We start from the raw sequence: 16,556 nt of genomic DNA, 5'->3' as shown, positions 1-16,556 counted from the left end.
TCAGTCCCCACACTGTAGCTACCAGGGGTAGGTCCCCACATTGTGCTATACAAACGATTAGACACAACCAAACTCCCTCATGAACACATTTACCCACACATCTTTATAGTTTCAACCACACCTTTCTTGCTCAGACAGGCCAGGGCCGACCACAGGCAGAAACCCTCAAGTACAACGCAGCTGCTTTGGGCCCCAACCGCTGGGGGTGGGGGGGTTATTCACGGAAATCTGGTCCTCACAACTTTAAAGGGCTGGTTGAGGTCTAGGTTTGAGGGTTAGGGTTAGAACTATAGGTTTAGGTCAGGGTTAGACATTTAGTTGTGATGGTTATGGTAAGGGGCTAGGGAATGTGAGTGTGAGTGTCCTCACAATAGAGAGACAAGTGCCACACAATACATTTTAATAATTTTTTAATGACTGAAAAGTACAAACAGTACATGTACATACTTATATCACTTTTAACACAAATAAATATGCACTTTACACAAAAACATGAGTGACATTATCATTGTACAAGAAAACAATGTTTTAAACCAGTCACATTTTGATTTGTACTGGGTGGAACAAAGTTTATGAAAACCCTGTTTATTTTTATAAATCGCTTCAACGTCAGCGAATCTCCACTGTTTCACCATCATGCTGGTTCATGACCCTAGGGAATTTTCTGAGTGAAAACTCAGTTTCAGTCAAATAAACTGAACAGTTCAACTGTGAAGAATCTAAGTTAACTGTGTGTTGCTTGTCAGTATTGAAAAAAGTATTCATATGTTAGCATGTGCTCTGCTGCTCTGCACAAGCTTTAAACAGGTTACTGGTGACAAGATCGGCTGAGTTGGCACAGTTTGCCATCGATACACACGTAAAATCTAGTGATATACATTTGTTAATAGTGATTCTTCATTCTCTAATATACGAACATCACACTTCAAAGAAGTCGAGGTGTTTCCCTGAGGGAAAATCATTTCCAAGAAGCAACTTAACCAGTTTGATTGCAGACTCCTGGCAGGGAAACAGACAATGACTGGTGCCTGTTAACCTCAGAATATCCTCCTGCATCTCTGTGTCCATCGGACCTGAAGGAAACGGGAATAGATGGAAGGATTAGGATTTTCTCCTTTATATGTCGTGCACACAGTTGTTTAAATGTTTGTGTTGTAATATCCTAGAACATGGCTTAAGTTATTTATATTCCCAAGGTAAATAAATGCTTTCTGAGACTATATTTTCTGGTTAGATTAAACATAGCTAAGATTTGGCACATATCTTTCCAGGTCTACACACTGGCAGCTGGCGCCTCTTTCAGCTGGTGCATGTTGGACGAGCAGTAAAAGTGCTCAGAAATATCTAATGTTTGAACATCGACAGTGTCTTGACAGTTCAACAAACTTCAGCTGTTGATGAAAACTGTGATGTCCTTGAAACGTCAGAAATGTATGTGGGCCTTGATTGTAAACTGTTTTGTTAACTGGTGTTTCCAATGTCAAACATGAATTATGTGTTAACTTTGTAACAGAGTATGGCTTCACTAAAGCAGTCATTTGTAGATCTGTGTTACCTGGTGAATAGCTGAGGACCTTGACATTTGGTTCCTCCTCAGCCAGAACGCTGAACATCATCTTCCTGGCGGCTTTGGCGGTGCAGTACAGAACCCAGGACGGTAAGGCCTGTAATGCAAATATTGACGAGACGTTGACCACTCTCCATCGCAGGCCGGCTCTGCATGGAAATACCTGCAGGATTCCTGCAGTCAGCGCCAGAGCTGAACTGACGTTGAAGGACAGATAGGAATTCACCATTCCAAGATCTGTGAAGTTCTCGAATCCGGAAATCTCACCCAAAGAGCCTGAGAGAGAGAGAGAGAGAGAGAGAGAGAGAGAGAGAGAGAGAGCAGAGAGCGGATAGAGAGGGATAATGGGAAATTTTGGACTTCTTCAACATACAAAATAAGCATTAACCAGTATCTCCACGAAACAAAGTCCCCCATTCAAGACTTACCAGCGTTGTTAATAAGGAGCACATGATCAATTTCATTTGCAGCCTCCTGCCTCGCTATCCTCACAGTTTCATTCACCCCTTCTCTGGTGTTCAGGTCGACGGCGATGCAGTGAACAATCAGCTGCTGTTTGTCATTGAAGCTGTGCAGCTCTTCCTTCAGCTCCTGCAGCAAAGTCCCAGAGCGAGCCACCAGCAGGAGGATGGAGCCAGGCTCCAGAAAGTGGGACACCTGGAAGAACACAAGACATGTCTTTTTCTTTCTTTCCTTCCCCCCTTCCTTCTTTCCACCCAGTAAAACACTTACTTCATGTGCCAGCGCCCTTCCAAACCCTTTAGAGGCTCCCGTGATGATACAGATCCCTCTTCCGAAAGTTGACATTTTGCTAACTTTTTGTGAAGGTTTAAAAAATAGTGATCGTCGCTGGGAAAAAATTTGAAGCGAAAGTGAAGTGCGAGAACAAGAGTGTCCTGCTTTTATCAGCTTGTGGTGAGGACACGAGCACCGAACTGCTTTTATAATCAGACGTGCAAGCAGAACTAATGTGTTTCATGTGTTATAGTTCAAAAAATGAAAAGAATGAATTATGACCATAAAGAGTGGAAATGAAATAACTGATATAACTTTATTGATAAAATATCTTTTTGACTAGAATTATATATATGAATCAAAATAAGCACTGCATAAATTGACACAATATTTTCAACATTTAAGATTCTGCAAAGGTAATTTCAATATAACGTCTCTGTATCGGTTTAAGCCCAAATTATACTCGCTGTTTTGAACTGGTCATCAGAGGCTCATTTGGGAATTCCACGTGCATCCAGTGCTATAGACTAAATGTTTGTCATGCAACAGTGGTGGAAATCTGACAGACCTGTCTTTGTTTTGTTTTTTTATATAAGAAACTTCAAATCTTTGCAAAGCGGTCAATACAGAGACAGAGTCACCAATAGTCTGCAAGAGATTGACAAAGGCTCTCTCTGTGAAAAGTTTTCTTTACGCTCTTGATGTTATCTGGTGGGAAGGAGACGAAAACAAGATGTCCTAAGCATTGATAAGGTCTGGCCCGATAACAATGATTTAATGATTGTTTTGCACTTACAAGTAGTTAACCAACTTTGTGACAGTATCCTGCAGTTTCTCACGATTAAGTAAGCAGAAAGAGAAGAACACAACATTTTCAATTGTAGGGCAGTGCATGAATCTCTATGATGTGGAAAATATACAGAAATCTAAAAATATAAATGTACTTAAGAACAAAAGACTGCTCAGAAAATGTACAGCTAAAAATAAAATAAATGAAATTTATTCAGATTTATGGCAGTAGCAGACAGATGGAAAGAGAATGAACATGGGGATGAAGAATCGAGATAGCCTGTACTGTTCTGCTCTATATGTTATTCTGTGTTATTCTGATCAGTTATGCTTGATTCAACTTTTCATTCAAGTTGATTAGCCTGATTTTACAGAAATGAATGACACCATTGCATATATCCAGTATTAGTTTCTGCCAGGACAGCATGACATCTAGATAATCTCTTGAGTGAACTACTTTTCACTGTCAGGCTGATTTTGACTCAAACAATACTCCTCTGATTGATACATTCAATTTAAACAGCTGGTGGCAGAGAAAATGACCCATGAATTGCATGCTGATTCTACTCTGTGGATAAAAGAAGTGTTCAAATAATGTGACATTATCAGTGATGTTTAGACCGGTGTTAGACGACAAGCATTGCAATACGTACATTTTTTAAATATTATTCCAAGATCATAAATCGATGAAAATAAACAAATAAAGACCACAGAGATATCATGTGAGTCTAGTGATACTATTCTCCACAGTCCTAAGGCACATCAAATCAAATGACCCAGGATTTGTGTCATGGATTCAACCACGTGCACTACAGGGTCTTGTGGGAGACTTTTTTGGGAGTCTTGGTGTGTTGGTTTTTAAATAAAAGTTTTGTAAACCAAACTGAGAAGCCTCAGCAGAATTTTGCAATATAGGTATGACATAAAAACTATAATTTCAAGACTTCAAAAACATGAACTTGTGTGTTTGTAGCAGACAATTTCAAATAAGAACCACTTTCCACTCTACAGGAATCCCTTGTGTGTTCTCATTTTGGTGTGAACAATGTTGCTTTGATTCTACCTTTTATCAACTAAAAGCATCTTTTTACTTCACTGTTTCATTCTTGGTTCACAAAATGTTTGGAAAATTGATGTTACAAAGGCCATTCATGTCTGAATCTGTCTTCTCTTATGTTAGCATTAAATGAGAGAACATGTGACAGTGCTACAATGCATCATAGGGAAGAAACCATAAACAGTCTATAGAAGAAACGTTGGGGGATTATAGCGCCTCCTAGTTGCCAAAGGGAGTCAGAGGATTTTAGAGAAGGAAGAGTCTTTCCCCTCTGCAAGGTGCCAGCAGTGGGACACTGCTGCTCTCTCATGGACAAACCTTACAGCTGCAGTGTAGTGTGTGTTTCCCTGTCACCTATTTCTACTTCTCTGAGTTCTTTAATTTATCTCCGTTATAGAGGGAGGGTGTTTGTTGGTTTATAAAGCGTTGTTTACTAGTTTTGTTCTTGTTCTTAAACGCTTTTGCTTTTTTAGTCGCTTTTTCTTTTTCAAGGTGTAGATGTTAGTTTTGTTTGTTTCACATTTGAGTTACAATTTGTTTAAATAAAAAATGATGCTGGAAAAGTTCCATTTCTTCAGACTCTTTCATTTCACCCCTGGTTGAATTACTTTGCTACTCCCTTCATCTCCTAGTTTTTCCTTGGGGACGTAACAAAGGACAAAAAATGGGCCTTCTCTTCAGAGATTTGAAAATCTAACAATTAATTTACAACACTGGCTGGAAAATGATTTGATAATTTAAATGAATCAGTATATTTATACAGTAAGACCCTATCATATCCTTCACTTATATAGAAAGCTGGGTTTGGGAGAAACTAAATTCATCATATTAGGATCACAAAGAAAAACCAAAAAGGATTCTCCAGAAATGTTATCAGTGAAAATCAGATTTAGACCTGATTAACTTTTCACCTGCGTCTGTTTGTTTGTTAGCAGGATTATGTCAAAGTTTCCTGGACCGATTTCCACCAAACCTGGTGGACGGATCAGGGCCGGGGAAGAACACATTATCATTATGTTCATCAGAATCAGAAATACTTTATTGATCCCAGGGGGAAATTGTGTTTGTCACAATTGCAAGAATTTATCTGATAATGCCTAGATCGTCCATCCATCCATCCATCCATCCATGAGAATTAAATCATTCAGGTTACTTAGTTATTAAAAAGCAAGTATTCATCTGATAGATCATCCATCCATCATTCCAGAGGGACTGTACTTGACTCTCCAGGCTTTTCTCGAGGGGGAGCGCTGGATGGATGCCAGAAGGGGGCGTTTGCATTATGCAGCCGGAGGGGGCGGGACCAGAGGTGGGTGTGTGTCTCTCAGCTGATGCGCGTACCCACCGACCGACTCCATCATCAGCATCCGACGGTGACAGCGGCCGAAGACACAGCATCCCTCCACCCCCCACCCCCCCCACCCTCCGAACCCCTCTGTGATATTACCGAGCATCGCAGGGAGGAATCAGACCGACCGCGACCGACGCTGGCGCCGTGTGACAGTGTTGTGTAGCGACGCTGCCATCTTCCCACCGCAGACTCAGGAGCCTTTGATGATGGATCGCCAGGATGCTACAATCGGTAAATCAAAGGCACCGCATGATTCGCCGTCAATGTCAGCGACGCTGTGCGTTCTGATCCAGATGTGTTTGCTTCACACGCAGCCAGGGCCCCGCGTTATTCCCTCCTGTGTGTTTGTGTGAGTGTGTGTGTGTGTGTGGGTGCTCTCTTGTCTCAGGCCTAGTATAGCGAGTAATTGTTTGGGAGCGCAGTGGATGGAGGGCTGGATGCGGATGCTGCTAAAGCCGCCCTTATACCGCCCAGGGATGCAGAGAGAGAGAGAGAGAGACAGAGAGAGAGGGAGAGAGAGAGAGAGAGAGAGAGTCGTGAGGGGAGGAAAAAGAGGCAGAGCAGGAGATAGATGTACACAGTGTATTTTTACTACTACTACTATTCACCCAAGTGGAAGTAAAGCACTAGTAAATGGGCTGTATGAGGAGGGGATGTGCAATGGCATGACTGCTTATCTATCTATCTATCTATCTATCTGTCTGTATGTCTGTTCATCTATCTATCTATCTATCTGGGTGGTGTGTTACTGTAAGAGTTACTGTGTTAATTGAGTGTATGGTGGCTACATATGGCTACATATCCCCCTTCATACATAGCGTGTGTGTGTGTGTGTGTGTGTACTATGAGTTATTATTAGTTACAATATTTGGTGCTAATAATTAGGCATTAGGTAAGATTTTTGCTCCTGGATAAAGGTTGCAGAGAATGACAACACCTGGTAAACAGCGAAACATTTGACAAATCTGCTGTTGATCAATTATCTGTTATGCTTCCTCACTGTGTTTACACAATGCATAAGTAATGTATTGATGTATTGGGCCTTGCTATTTATGAAAATGATATTACAATATTAGTATTTATGATTTTATTGCCCAGCCCTTATGGTTATACATTCTATTTTGGATGGTTGATTCAATTTTCTGGTCAATGTGGAAGCTGAGCTGCAGTTTTTGGCGATGTTGAATTGAAATGCATTACGTTATGCACAGAGGTGTTTATCTCAATGGTTTTGGACAGTTTTGCCTTTTTGACACAGGAGACAGTGGCAAGCTCTATCTCAGCTGTTAGTTACCTTGTGATTATTTTATTATACATTATATATGTGTGAATGAATATGCTCCAGGAAACAAAATCCACTGAGAGTATAATGAATAGTAAAGTTGTTCCTGTGGATTTTGATTCTGGGCCCCTCTGTTGAACAGGATCTCTAAATTTGTTAAAAATGTTTGGCAGCTAGCATTTTTGTTGTTATTGTTTTAAATCACCATAAAGTCACAATAACTTTCAACTTTTTCCAAACGCACCAGCACCACAAACTTCATTCTGCAAAATGACCATAAAGTTAAATCAACAAAACCCGACTAAAAAAAGAACATTACAACCTTCAAGACATGTTGCAGGGCTGTTGTATTATTTTGCATTTATTGCAGGTCTACCTGCAACTCAGAAGATGGACACATTAAAAGGGATATCTGTACACTGCAGCCTCATTCAATACATCAGCCCTGTGATGTACATGTTTTTCTTCTGGGTTAGTTGAAAATGGAAAATGTATGTATTTAAATATTAAATATTTGGAAAATTAGGCCACAGTTTATGGGATTTTTGTGTTGGATTGTAGTTTAATGCACTTTAATGTCATATATGCTATTACATCTATTTTATGAAGCAATCCCGTAGCTTTGTGTGTACCTTTCACTCAAATCGTATCACCTTAAACAACTCTTAAAACACACTTAACACTTGTGAATTCTCAAAAACAGCTTATACACCAGAAATGTAATGATATCATTACACAAAATATCATATGTATTACCTCCGTTCTGGGTCTGAGACGCAATATTTTTTCATTTTATCTGTGACTGAGGTTTACGCAGCAAGAACCCTTTCAAAACCTCAAATAAGTCAATTTAGAATTTAGAGTTTATTTCACAAAAGCATTACATGGCCTCTGAGGCCTAATTGACTCCCAACATATAATGTTTAATGTCAGGTCATAAACCATGAGATATAATATGACTTTCATAAACAAGGTTGTCCAAACTTGATTGATCTGACCCTTTTCATCTGTATCATAGTGGGAGGACCACGCCACCCGTGTATGTGGCCTGGAGACTATTCTGCATTAGCTATTATTGTATAAATCAGTATTATGCAATTACAATATTGTATAACTCCTTTCGTTTTTCTGTGTTCCTCTAGTGTGTGTGCCCCCACTACCTGCATTAGGTTGTGATGACCCACACTACTTCCAAATGTATCTGTGACCCTCCCCAATCCTGACTCCTAACCTCTAATCCCTGACCTTTGACCCCCACTATGGGCAGTGTTGGCAGTGGGGTGGCAGGAGAGCAGGAGTTTGCCATGAAGTCTGTGGGCACGAGGACCACCCTGCCCCGTGCCCCTCCTCTCTCTCGCCGTTGCCCTGCCGACCGCAGCTGTAGTGCAGAGCGGCTGCCCCGCCCCCCAGCGACTATATCAGACGGGACGGCCTCTAGTGATGAACGAGGGAGTGTTAGTATCGGGACTGGGACCTGTACCGGGACTGACCGGCCCACCGAAACAGCCTCCTCCACCAACACTGAATGTACCATGGCGGCCCCGTCCAACAACAACCAGTTGGAGTGTGGCAATGGAGCAGGCCGGAGGGAGTGGGAGAGGGAAAGACAGCGTGAGAGGGGGAGAGACAGGGACCGAGACCGAGACTGGGACCGAGAGAGGTTAGAGAGGGAGCGAGAGAGGGAGAGGAACCGTGAGAGGGAGCGGGAACGAGTGGAGAGGGAGAGGCTGGAACGGGAAAGGGAACGGGAAAGAGAGAGAGCCAGAGAGAGGGAGAGAGAGAGAATTGAGAGGGAGAAGATAGAGAGGGAGCGAGAGCGAGAGAGGGACAGGGAGAGGGAGAGAGAGAGGGAGAGGCTGGAGAACGAGAGGATGGAGAGAGAGAGAGAGAGGGAAATGCAGGCTGCAGGTCTGGATGTTTGTGGGAACATCGTGGGTCGGGGAGCCAACGAGAAGAACGGCGTTGGCATGACCCAACACCAGCACAGAGAGATGGCCGCTGCCAGAGGCGACAGTGACAACAATCCAGCCGGCCATAACCCTCCGAACCACAACCCGCCCAAGATCATGCCAGTGTCAGGAAAACTGGAGCAGGTACTACAAGACATAGGAGTGTGGTTCACAACATGTAAATTCCTAAAAAAAAAGTTGGTTCAATTGAATCTAAAGGGGTCACAAGATGAAGTTTTAACACCTTAGGCCTTTAAAAATGATCAAATCTGAGAAAGGAAAATCATTCTAAAGTTGATCACTCATAGAACCTGTGACAAAGGGTCACAAGTAAAAACACTTGATGGCTTAGAATCTGTATTTACATTTGGGATCATTGAAAAGTAAGGTGAAGGTTTTTCAAGTCTAAATTCAGTGCTTACATAGATGTTGAGAGCGTTGTGATCTCTCCTCCTCTGCACACCTCTGGCTGTGAGGTGTTCCCTTCTCTGCACAATTCACATTAAAAATTCTGTCAAAAAATGCATTCAAATTCAGCCTAAGCTATTGTGAGGCTTCAGCAGCATGCTCAGAAAAACCAAACAGGCACCTTCTTTTTTTTTATCCAAAATGTTATGTTAAGTGACTGAATTAACCAAGTTATGTTGGTATCCTCTAAAATTACAGTCTTTTGCATAAATCTCTTACTTGTCTCGAACAGTATTTCCTTGCTGAGCTATGCTGGAGGGCCAGTGAAGACTGCTTGAAGTTACATATGAGCTTTGGCTGAACTTACAAACGTATTTCCAACCTCAAGGCCACTATGAATAGAAGGAATTAACATACCCACTCATAATAGATCATAGACAAAATCATTTTGTATTAAAACAAATTTAAAATACGTAAATAAATAAAAATCATCCTCAAAATATAACATATCGCACATCGTGCATTTGAAGCAGTTTGGGGGAAAAAAATCAAAAAATGCATGTCCTATAATTGTAGTGTTATGTTTAACACATCACAATGTAGAATTTTCCCACAGAAACTTTTATTACATTGTATTATCTCTCACTGTCTTTCCTTCCTTCCGTCCTCTATCTGTTTGGCAGGCAATGCAGAACAACTCAGGCCTTGTCCGTCCCTCTGCTTTCAAGCCGGTGGTTCCCAAGAGCTTCCACTCCATGCAGAACCTGGTGGGCCAGGCAGGAGGGGCTGGGAGCGAGGGCAAGACTGAGGCGAGGAGTGAAGGGTTCAGTGAGAGCAGAGGAGGCAGGAGAGGCAGGGACGGAGGAGGTGAATCAGGAGAGGTCCCAGAGGCCCTGCTCCTGGACCAGGACAGCCCAGTGAGGGTGAGCAGAAGTGAGGGTGGGGGAAATGGTAATGAAGTGGTTCAGGGAGGGATGTCTGATTCAGGTAGAAACTCCCTGACCAGCCTGCCCACCTACACGGGCTCGGGGTCTGGTTGTGGGCCCCCAGCAGTCCTGGGGCCTCTCAGTGCTTCCACCAGCCACATCAATAGGTTGGGCATGGCTGGGGCAGCTGCAGGCCTGGACAAGCTTGAAAAGCCTGGCTATCAGGTACGGCCATCATCCATACTGGCTTAGTGTAGCGCTTAGTGCACATTGCTGTTCCCATCTGTAACGTATCGGGATGTGGTTCCCTCCCCCAGAACGGACTCAGTGCCTCAGACAGCGGCCGATCGTCCTCTGGAAAGAGCTCCTCGTCCTATCAGAGGCTGAGCCACCTGAGTGATGCCCCGGCACCTCTACGCCCCTCCCCCTCCTCTGACGACATCATCCAGGACCTCGAAGACCGCCTGTGGGAGAAAGAGCAAGAGGTCAGGGACAATGAGAAAAGTCTGTTTTGCTTTAGTGTTACACTATGAGGGAAACCCTATGCTCACCACAAAAGTCCAATTACCAACAGCCCCACATTTTGTCTTTCGAGTTGGATTCTGTTCTACTTTTCCTATTTGAATGTCTTATTTTCTTATTTTCTACCAGGTGCAGCACATGCGCAGAAACCTTGACCAAAGTGAGGCCGCCATCATTCAGGTGTTTGAGGAGAAGCAGCGTGTCTGGGAGCGACAGATGGATGAGCTCAGACAGAACTACGCTTCACGCCTGCAGCAGGTGACCTCACTAAGTACTATAAATACAAAAATACAACAAAACATAATTTGATTTTGAGTCCAAATGCAACCCATGTGCAGAATCGGGTCAGAATCTAAAAAGATGATGGCCAACAATTTCGGATAGACAGATATGGAGGAAAATAAAGCTGAATATTGGTGCATATTCTAATTTCATTCTTACAATCCAGTTCAAAAGTCAAACAAATCAAAAAAAAATATTATTCTGCTGTGAGGGAGACATTCAAGCATTCAACAAACCAATTAAAAATGTTTTATTTTAATATTAATTACTGTTGTAATTACTCTTTGGTATTTTAATTTGTATTTAGCTATTTACTGGCATGTATGGAATGATCCACTCATCATTTTGAAAATGTTCATCCTTTAAGTCCTTTTGTCTCTTCTGGGTCCAAATAATATGAAAAAAACCAGTGGACCACTTTAGTATTTATCTAAGGTAGTCTAATAAGATTAACCATATTTCTGAAATTTTACTACACCAAAATGATTCAACATGAGGATGTAAAAAGGCAGTGTAGACAAGCAAAATATGGACAGTAACAGAGAGGTTTTGTGCGTAAGAAAGAATTAAAACTGCTTCAAAAAGACATTTACCTTTTTTGTCATTTCTTTTTTTGTATGTATTTCTTTGGATGAGGTCATGTCTTGCTACATGGTTGATTTAATCTGGTTTTGAATGGTTGATGCATTTTTATAAAATCCTGAATATTCAATACTTTTCAATACTTTGGCTTTAGAATCAAATGTCATAGCTTTACATAACTTCCACATACAGATGGATAGTATGTGTATTTTTGCAGGTGACACGACGTGCTCAGCGCTCCCAGACTGCCCTGCAGGCCCAGATAAGCCGTCTGTCCCAGGACAAGAGGAGGCTCCAGGAGGAGATGGCGGCTCTGTTAGCCCAGAGAGAGGACCTGGAGAGGAAGTGTCTGGATTACAGGAAGGAGCAGGCCGACATCTTGCCTCGTCTGGAGGAGACTAAGTGGGAGGTGAGATGAGTGACTGGTTCTGTAAAAATATTATCAGGGTTACTTCCCGGTAGACTGGAAAGAGGGGCGCTTAGTACAAGGGTGTGTGTGAACCTAAGTATGTGTGTACAAGCAACCCACATGAGATATGTGTATATTTACAACATACTAAAATAAAATACACTGACCAATGCACTCATTCCTCAGGTGTGTCAGAAGGCCGGAGAGATCTCGCTGCTGAAACAGCAGCTGAGGGAGAGTCAGGCTGAAGTGACCCAGCGAGCTGGAGAGATGGTGGCTCTGAGGGGGCAGCTGAAGGAGCTCAATGCCCAGCTGAGGGAGCGGGAGGAGGCCATGCTGGGCCTGAAGGACTCCTACAGCAACAAGAGTCTGGAGCTGGAGAAGTGTGAGGTGGAGCTGAGGAGGACTCTGTCAGAGGTACGTGCAATTAATACTCACAGCTCTGGGACTTTGACACTGGAATTACACAGAAACAAAGACAGATGAAAAACTTACAGGAGTTAATAATCCACCAAAACAGCCTCAACACAATAAACATCACTTAGTGTTATTCAGGCTCTCCAAGTTACTGTAAGATTTAAGATATAACCAATAGGTTTCTAGTTTTCAGGCATGTGTTTCTTGAGTTTGCCTTTCACATATGAACAAAAGGGAAAATGTCTGAAAATTAGAGAACAATTCAAGGTCTATGTTGAAAATCTTGTGTAACTGCATGGATTGGTGGACTCTATCAAAGGGTCTGCAAAAAGACCAATACAATGTTGTTTTCAATCCAAAGTGGTCAAATATAATTTGCAGCAAGGGAGATTGCAGGATTCAGATCCTCACCACTTAATCTAGAGAGTTGATCATTTAATCCTGGAAATCCTTTGAAAGGATTCTAAAAACGTGGTGAGGACACTGGAACAAATTGGGAATTGGGGAACATTACATTTTACAGCTGCAACTGTTTTTTTTTTCTTCTTTTTACTGGAAGAGCTCATAAGCAGCTTGGCCATTTCATTACTAAAGAGTTTAAGACCACCATTTGTCCTTCCATCTGTCCGTCCGTCCAACAACCCCTAATCCCATTGACTTTAAGTCTTGTGATAGTATCACTAAGTGTTGATAGTGTATTGCTGAGGATTCAAAGAAGTACATTGTGGACTGTTAAGGTTTTAGTGGATGTGTACATCTTGAGAGAATTAACAGAGATTCCTCCATTTATTTTAAATTGTCAACTTGCATTTTTCTTTTGAATTGAGACATGAAATCATAGCACACATAGAGTGAGTCGTCATATACTACATTTAAAACCAAATGTGAGTTTATATGAGCTTCTTTTTAAGCTCTATAACCTGTACCTGTTCCTTTCTTCAGGTGTCCATCCTCAGAGAAAAGCTGGGTGTGTTTGAGGCCGAGGTGCTCAGTTTAAAGCGGGCTCTAAATGAAGTGAGCAGAGGAGCAGAAGTTGTAGTGAGCCCTAACCTCGCTGCTGCAGGACTTTTGCCACCATGGGGCATTGTCCACTGCCCACGTAACCCCACTGAGTCCTCGACCAATTCCCTTACCCCCACCTCTGACACCCTGCTGAGTCTTCAGAGTGATGAAGCCAAAGCCCAAAGGCAGGAGGCTCAAAGACAGGAGAGGCAGCAACGTGAAGAAGCTCAATGGCGAGATGTGCAGCAGCGGCAGGATGCCCACATGCAGCAGGACATGCAAATGCGTCAGGATGCCCAAAGTCGGCCTGAGGCTCAACTCCGCCAGGAGGCCCAACTTCGTCAGGAGGCTCACCTCCGCCATGAAGCTCAAATCCGTCAAGAGGCCCAAATACGCCAAGAAGTGCAGCTGCGTCAAGAGGCCCAGCTCCGTCAGGAGGTTCAACTGCGCCAGGAAGCCCAGCTCCGTCAGGAGGCCCAGTTACGCCATGAGGCCCAAATGCGTCAAGAGGCCCAGCTACGTCACGAGGCCCAACTCTGTCAGGAGGTGCAACTGCGTCAGGATGCCCACCAGCCACAGCGGGGCCAGGAGGGTCACTGGGATGAAGCAGGGGAGCTGCGCAGGCAGCTAGAGCAGCTGCAGGCTGCCCTACGTCTGGAGCGGCAGCAACGGGAACGTCAGGCCCTCAACTTTGACCAGGAGCGACACACTTGGCAGGACGAAAAGGAACGGGTTTTAAAATACCAGGCTCAGCTGCAGCTCAGCTATGTGGAAACGCTGCAGAAGAACCAGGCTTTGGAAAAACGTATGAGCCAGTTGGGAGCCAAACCAACCACAACCTCCACAACCACCACGATTACAACCACCACCACCACCTCCCCCACCTCCTCCAATTCTCCACCACCACCACAAGTTCTCTCACCCCTGTCTCCTCCGCCTATACCCTCTATTTCTGGCCCCATTGCCCTCACCCTCTCCCCACCCTGTGAAGACCAGAAGGGCCCTCCTTCTCTCCACCAGCTTGCCCCTCCCTGGGCAGGATCCTCCCGTCTGGAGAGGATAGAGTCCACTGAGATATAGAGGCAGCTCCGTGTAACGTTACACATTACCCAGTTTATTACACCCAGCGACAAGGCCTCTCACACGAAACCACTTCAGACAACAGTAGAAAATCAGTCTGCTACAGGAGAAATCAGTACAGTCTGGCATACTTTTCAATGCAACTGGACACTAAACAGCAACAAAGGATGAATGTAAAATCCAGCATTTTCAGTAACAAGCAAATCATCTAACCACGAAAATGAATTATATTCCATCTGTAAATGATTTTCAATTTTCCTAAACAGCCCTTTTCTCACCAGTTGTGCACAACTTCATCCTACAAAACCAGGGTACATGAAAAGTGTGCCATACTGATGGATGGCAGGAAGACAACAAGTTAAATGACAAATAGCACTAACACAGGGGGTCATCTAATGCCCAATGCTAGAAAAGGACCAAGACAATCAGGGATATTGTCAGAAATGATCAACAAGAATATTATGCGGTATTTATTCATTGTAAGTCTGTGTCACTGGTAATGTAAAAGTAGAATTATTGGTCAGAGTGTGTGATGTTAACTTTTGGCCAGAGAGCGCCTTACTACATTCTTTACAGCATGTAGAAGAGAATAAATAATGCTGGGAATAGATAAAAAGAAAAAATATCAAGAGTATGATTATTATTTTCAGTGCTTTAATGATATCAGCAAAACTAGTTACACATCATCACACGTGGCTGGACTATCTCATTCAAATCCCAGCAGACTTTGACATTTAAGGTCACACAGACTGATTCTCAATTCATTTTGAAGTCGTTTCATGCACAGGGTCCGACACGCACGACCCACTTAAACACATCATTAAGACCAACAGAGTTTATATTTTGTACAAATTGAATTAAATGGATATGTTTAGCAGATAATCAACCCCGAAAGAGAGCCGTGGTTCGCCTTCACCACATATTGTCTGCTGTGACTAAAAACAAACGCTGGAGGTCGCTCGTGAGCTGTTACGGTGCTCCCAACTGGATTGGACTGCAAAGGAGAATGTGAACAGAAGCACACAATTGGAATTTGATTATAATGATAATTGTGTCATTCACTTTGTGCATTCGCCGCCAAGAAATCTGAAGAAGCAGCAGTCAGTTTCCCCAAAGTTGAAAAATAAGTAACATTTTATAGAATGTATGATATACTAGAAAGAAATAATTATAATAGATATAGATTGTAAATGTATGTATGAGAGAGTGAATGTGTGCAAAGCAGGAGTGTGCATGTGTGTATACATATGAAATGCTTCAGCGTATGAGATTGAAGATAGAGGGACTAGTGGCAATACAGCGAGCGAAGATATATTAAGAGCAAAGGGATTTTCTCAAACTACAGGAAAATGTGCATCAGAGCTTGACATAAGAGCAGTGAGAGTCTGTATATCCTGGAAAAACGTGACTTTCTTCTGTATATTTCATTTTAAACAAAGCAGGTAAGAAGGAAGTTATTTTAAAAAATTTGAATCGTGGGGATCATTCAGGCTAACTGCACTATGTCGTGTCCTACACACAAGTGATGATGTACAGTAGACTCAGATGTGAATATCATGGCTTTTATATGTGTTGTTTATGCCAGCATACAAAGATGTTGCTCAAGAATATTAACTTATCTCTAAGGTATTACATAGTATTATCATCTTTATTACTGTTATTATATATGGTGAACTGACAGAGAAAATATGTGCCATTTGAGCTTTCCTTTATGTGTTTTTTTTATCTGTGTAGATAGCCTATTGGCCTATCATAATGGTGCAATCATAGCAACCCTGTCCAAAAAAAGAAAATGTTCCTTTTGATGTAGGTGATAAATGTAGTTACAGTAATGCATTGTTGAGAGAACAAAATGCTACCGAATTTATACATATTTCAAATTTATTGTTTGCATTTATGTTAGTTGTACTGTTCTGGCTTGATTAAAACCACCCCTTTGTTAAGATTCTGCAGAACTAATAAAGATATGTGAATAATTCAGCACTTGTCATCACACAAATGATTTCCTTCTATTGTATTCAAGACTGACACTGCAATTTGAAAGATTATGAGGGAATTTTCGGGAGGGAGCAAATATTTAGCAATTTAAACACTTGACTTTTATACACATTTAGATTCTTATGGGTTTGTAGAGTGCAGAATAGTTTGTATATGGAATAATTATAGTTACAAGGTGCTTTACATGTTATAAATTAGAA

General features: G+C 42.3%; 2 protein-coding genes across 5 annotated transcripts; one reads left to right on the top strand and one right to left on the bottom strand.

The window, feature by feature from the left end:
* Window positions 1-393: 393 nt before the first annotated feature.
* LOC109637014 (sepiapterin reductase-like) lies at window positions 394-2,492 on the bottom strand. Its single transcript, XM_020099111.2, has 4 exons — window positions 2,300-2,492; window positions 1,996-2,224; window positions 1,556-1,843; window positions 394-1,073 (listed from the first exon to the last, which is right to left on the bottom strand). Exons 1-4 carry the CDS (start codon window positions 2,372-2,374, stop codon window positions 919-921), a joined length of 747 nt encoding a protein of 248 aa, XP_019954670.1. The 5' UTR covers window positions 2,375-2,492; the 3' UTR covers window positions 394-918.
* Window positions 2,493-5,545: 3,053 nt separating this feature from the next.
* lzts3b (leucine zipper, putative tumor suppressor family member 3b) lies at window positions 5,546-16,338 on the top strand. 4 transcript variants are annotated; one of them, XM_069523511.1, is made up of 8 exons: window positions 5,546-5,730; window positions 7,924-8,874; window positions 9,822-10,061; window positions 10,382-10,549; window positions 10,716-10,849; window positions 11,673-11,859; window positions 12,046-12,276; window positions 13,219-16,338. In XM_069523511.1, exons 2-8 carry the CDS (start codon window positions 8,041-8,043, stop codon window positions 14,356-14,358), a joined length of 2,934 nt encoding a protein of 977 aa, XP_069379612.1. In that variant the 5' UTR covers window positions 5,546-5,730; window positions 7,924-8,040; the 3' UTR covers window positions 14,359-16,338. The 4 variants fall into 4 exon arrangements, with proteins under 4 accessions (XP_069379612.1, XP_069379609.1, XP_069379611.1 ...); XM_069523508.1 differs by having other exon boundaries at window positions 5,548-5,730; window positions 9,822-10,289; XM_069523510.1 differs by having other exon boundaries at window positions 5,550-5,730; window positions 8,049-8,874; window positions 9,822-10,289.
* Window positions 16,339-16,556: the final 218 nt, after the last annotated feature.

This window comes from Paralichthys olivaceus, chromosome 4 (genome assembly GCF_024713975.1).
Source record: "Paralichthys olivaceus isolate ysfri-2021 chromosome 4, ASM2471397v2, whole genome shotgun sequence".
Taxonomy (NCBI): Eukaryota; Metazoa; Chordata; class Actinopteri; order Pleuronectiformes; family Paralichthyidae; genus Paralichthys; species Paralichthys olivaceus.
The sequence above is the reverse complement of the archived record's forward strand: the minus strand, read 5'-3'. Positions and strand labels throughout refer to the sequence as shown.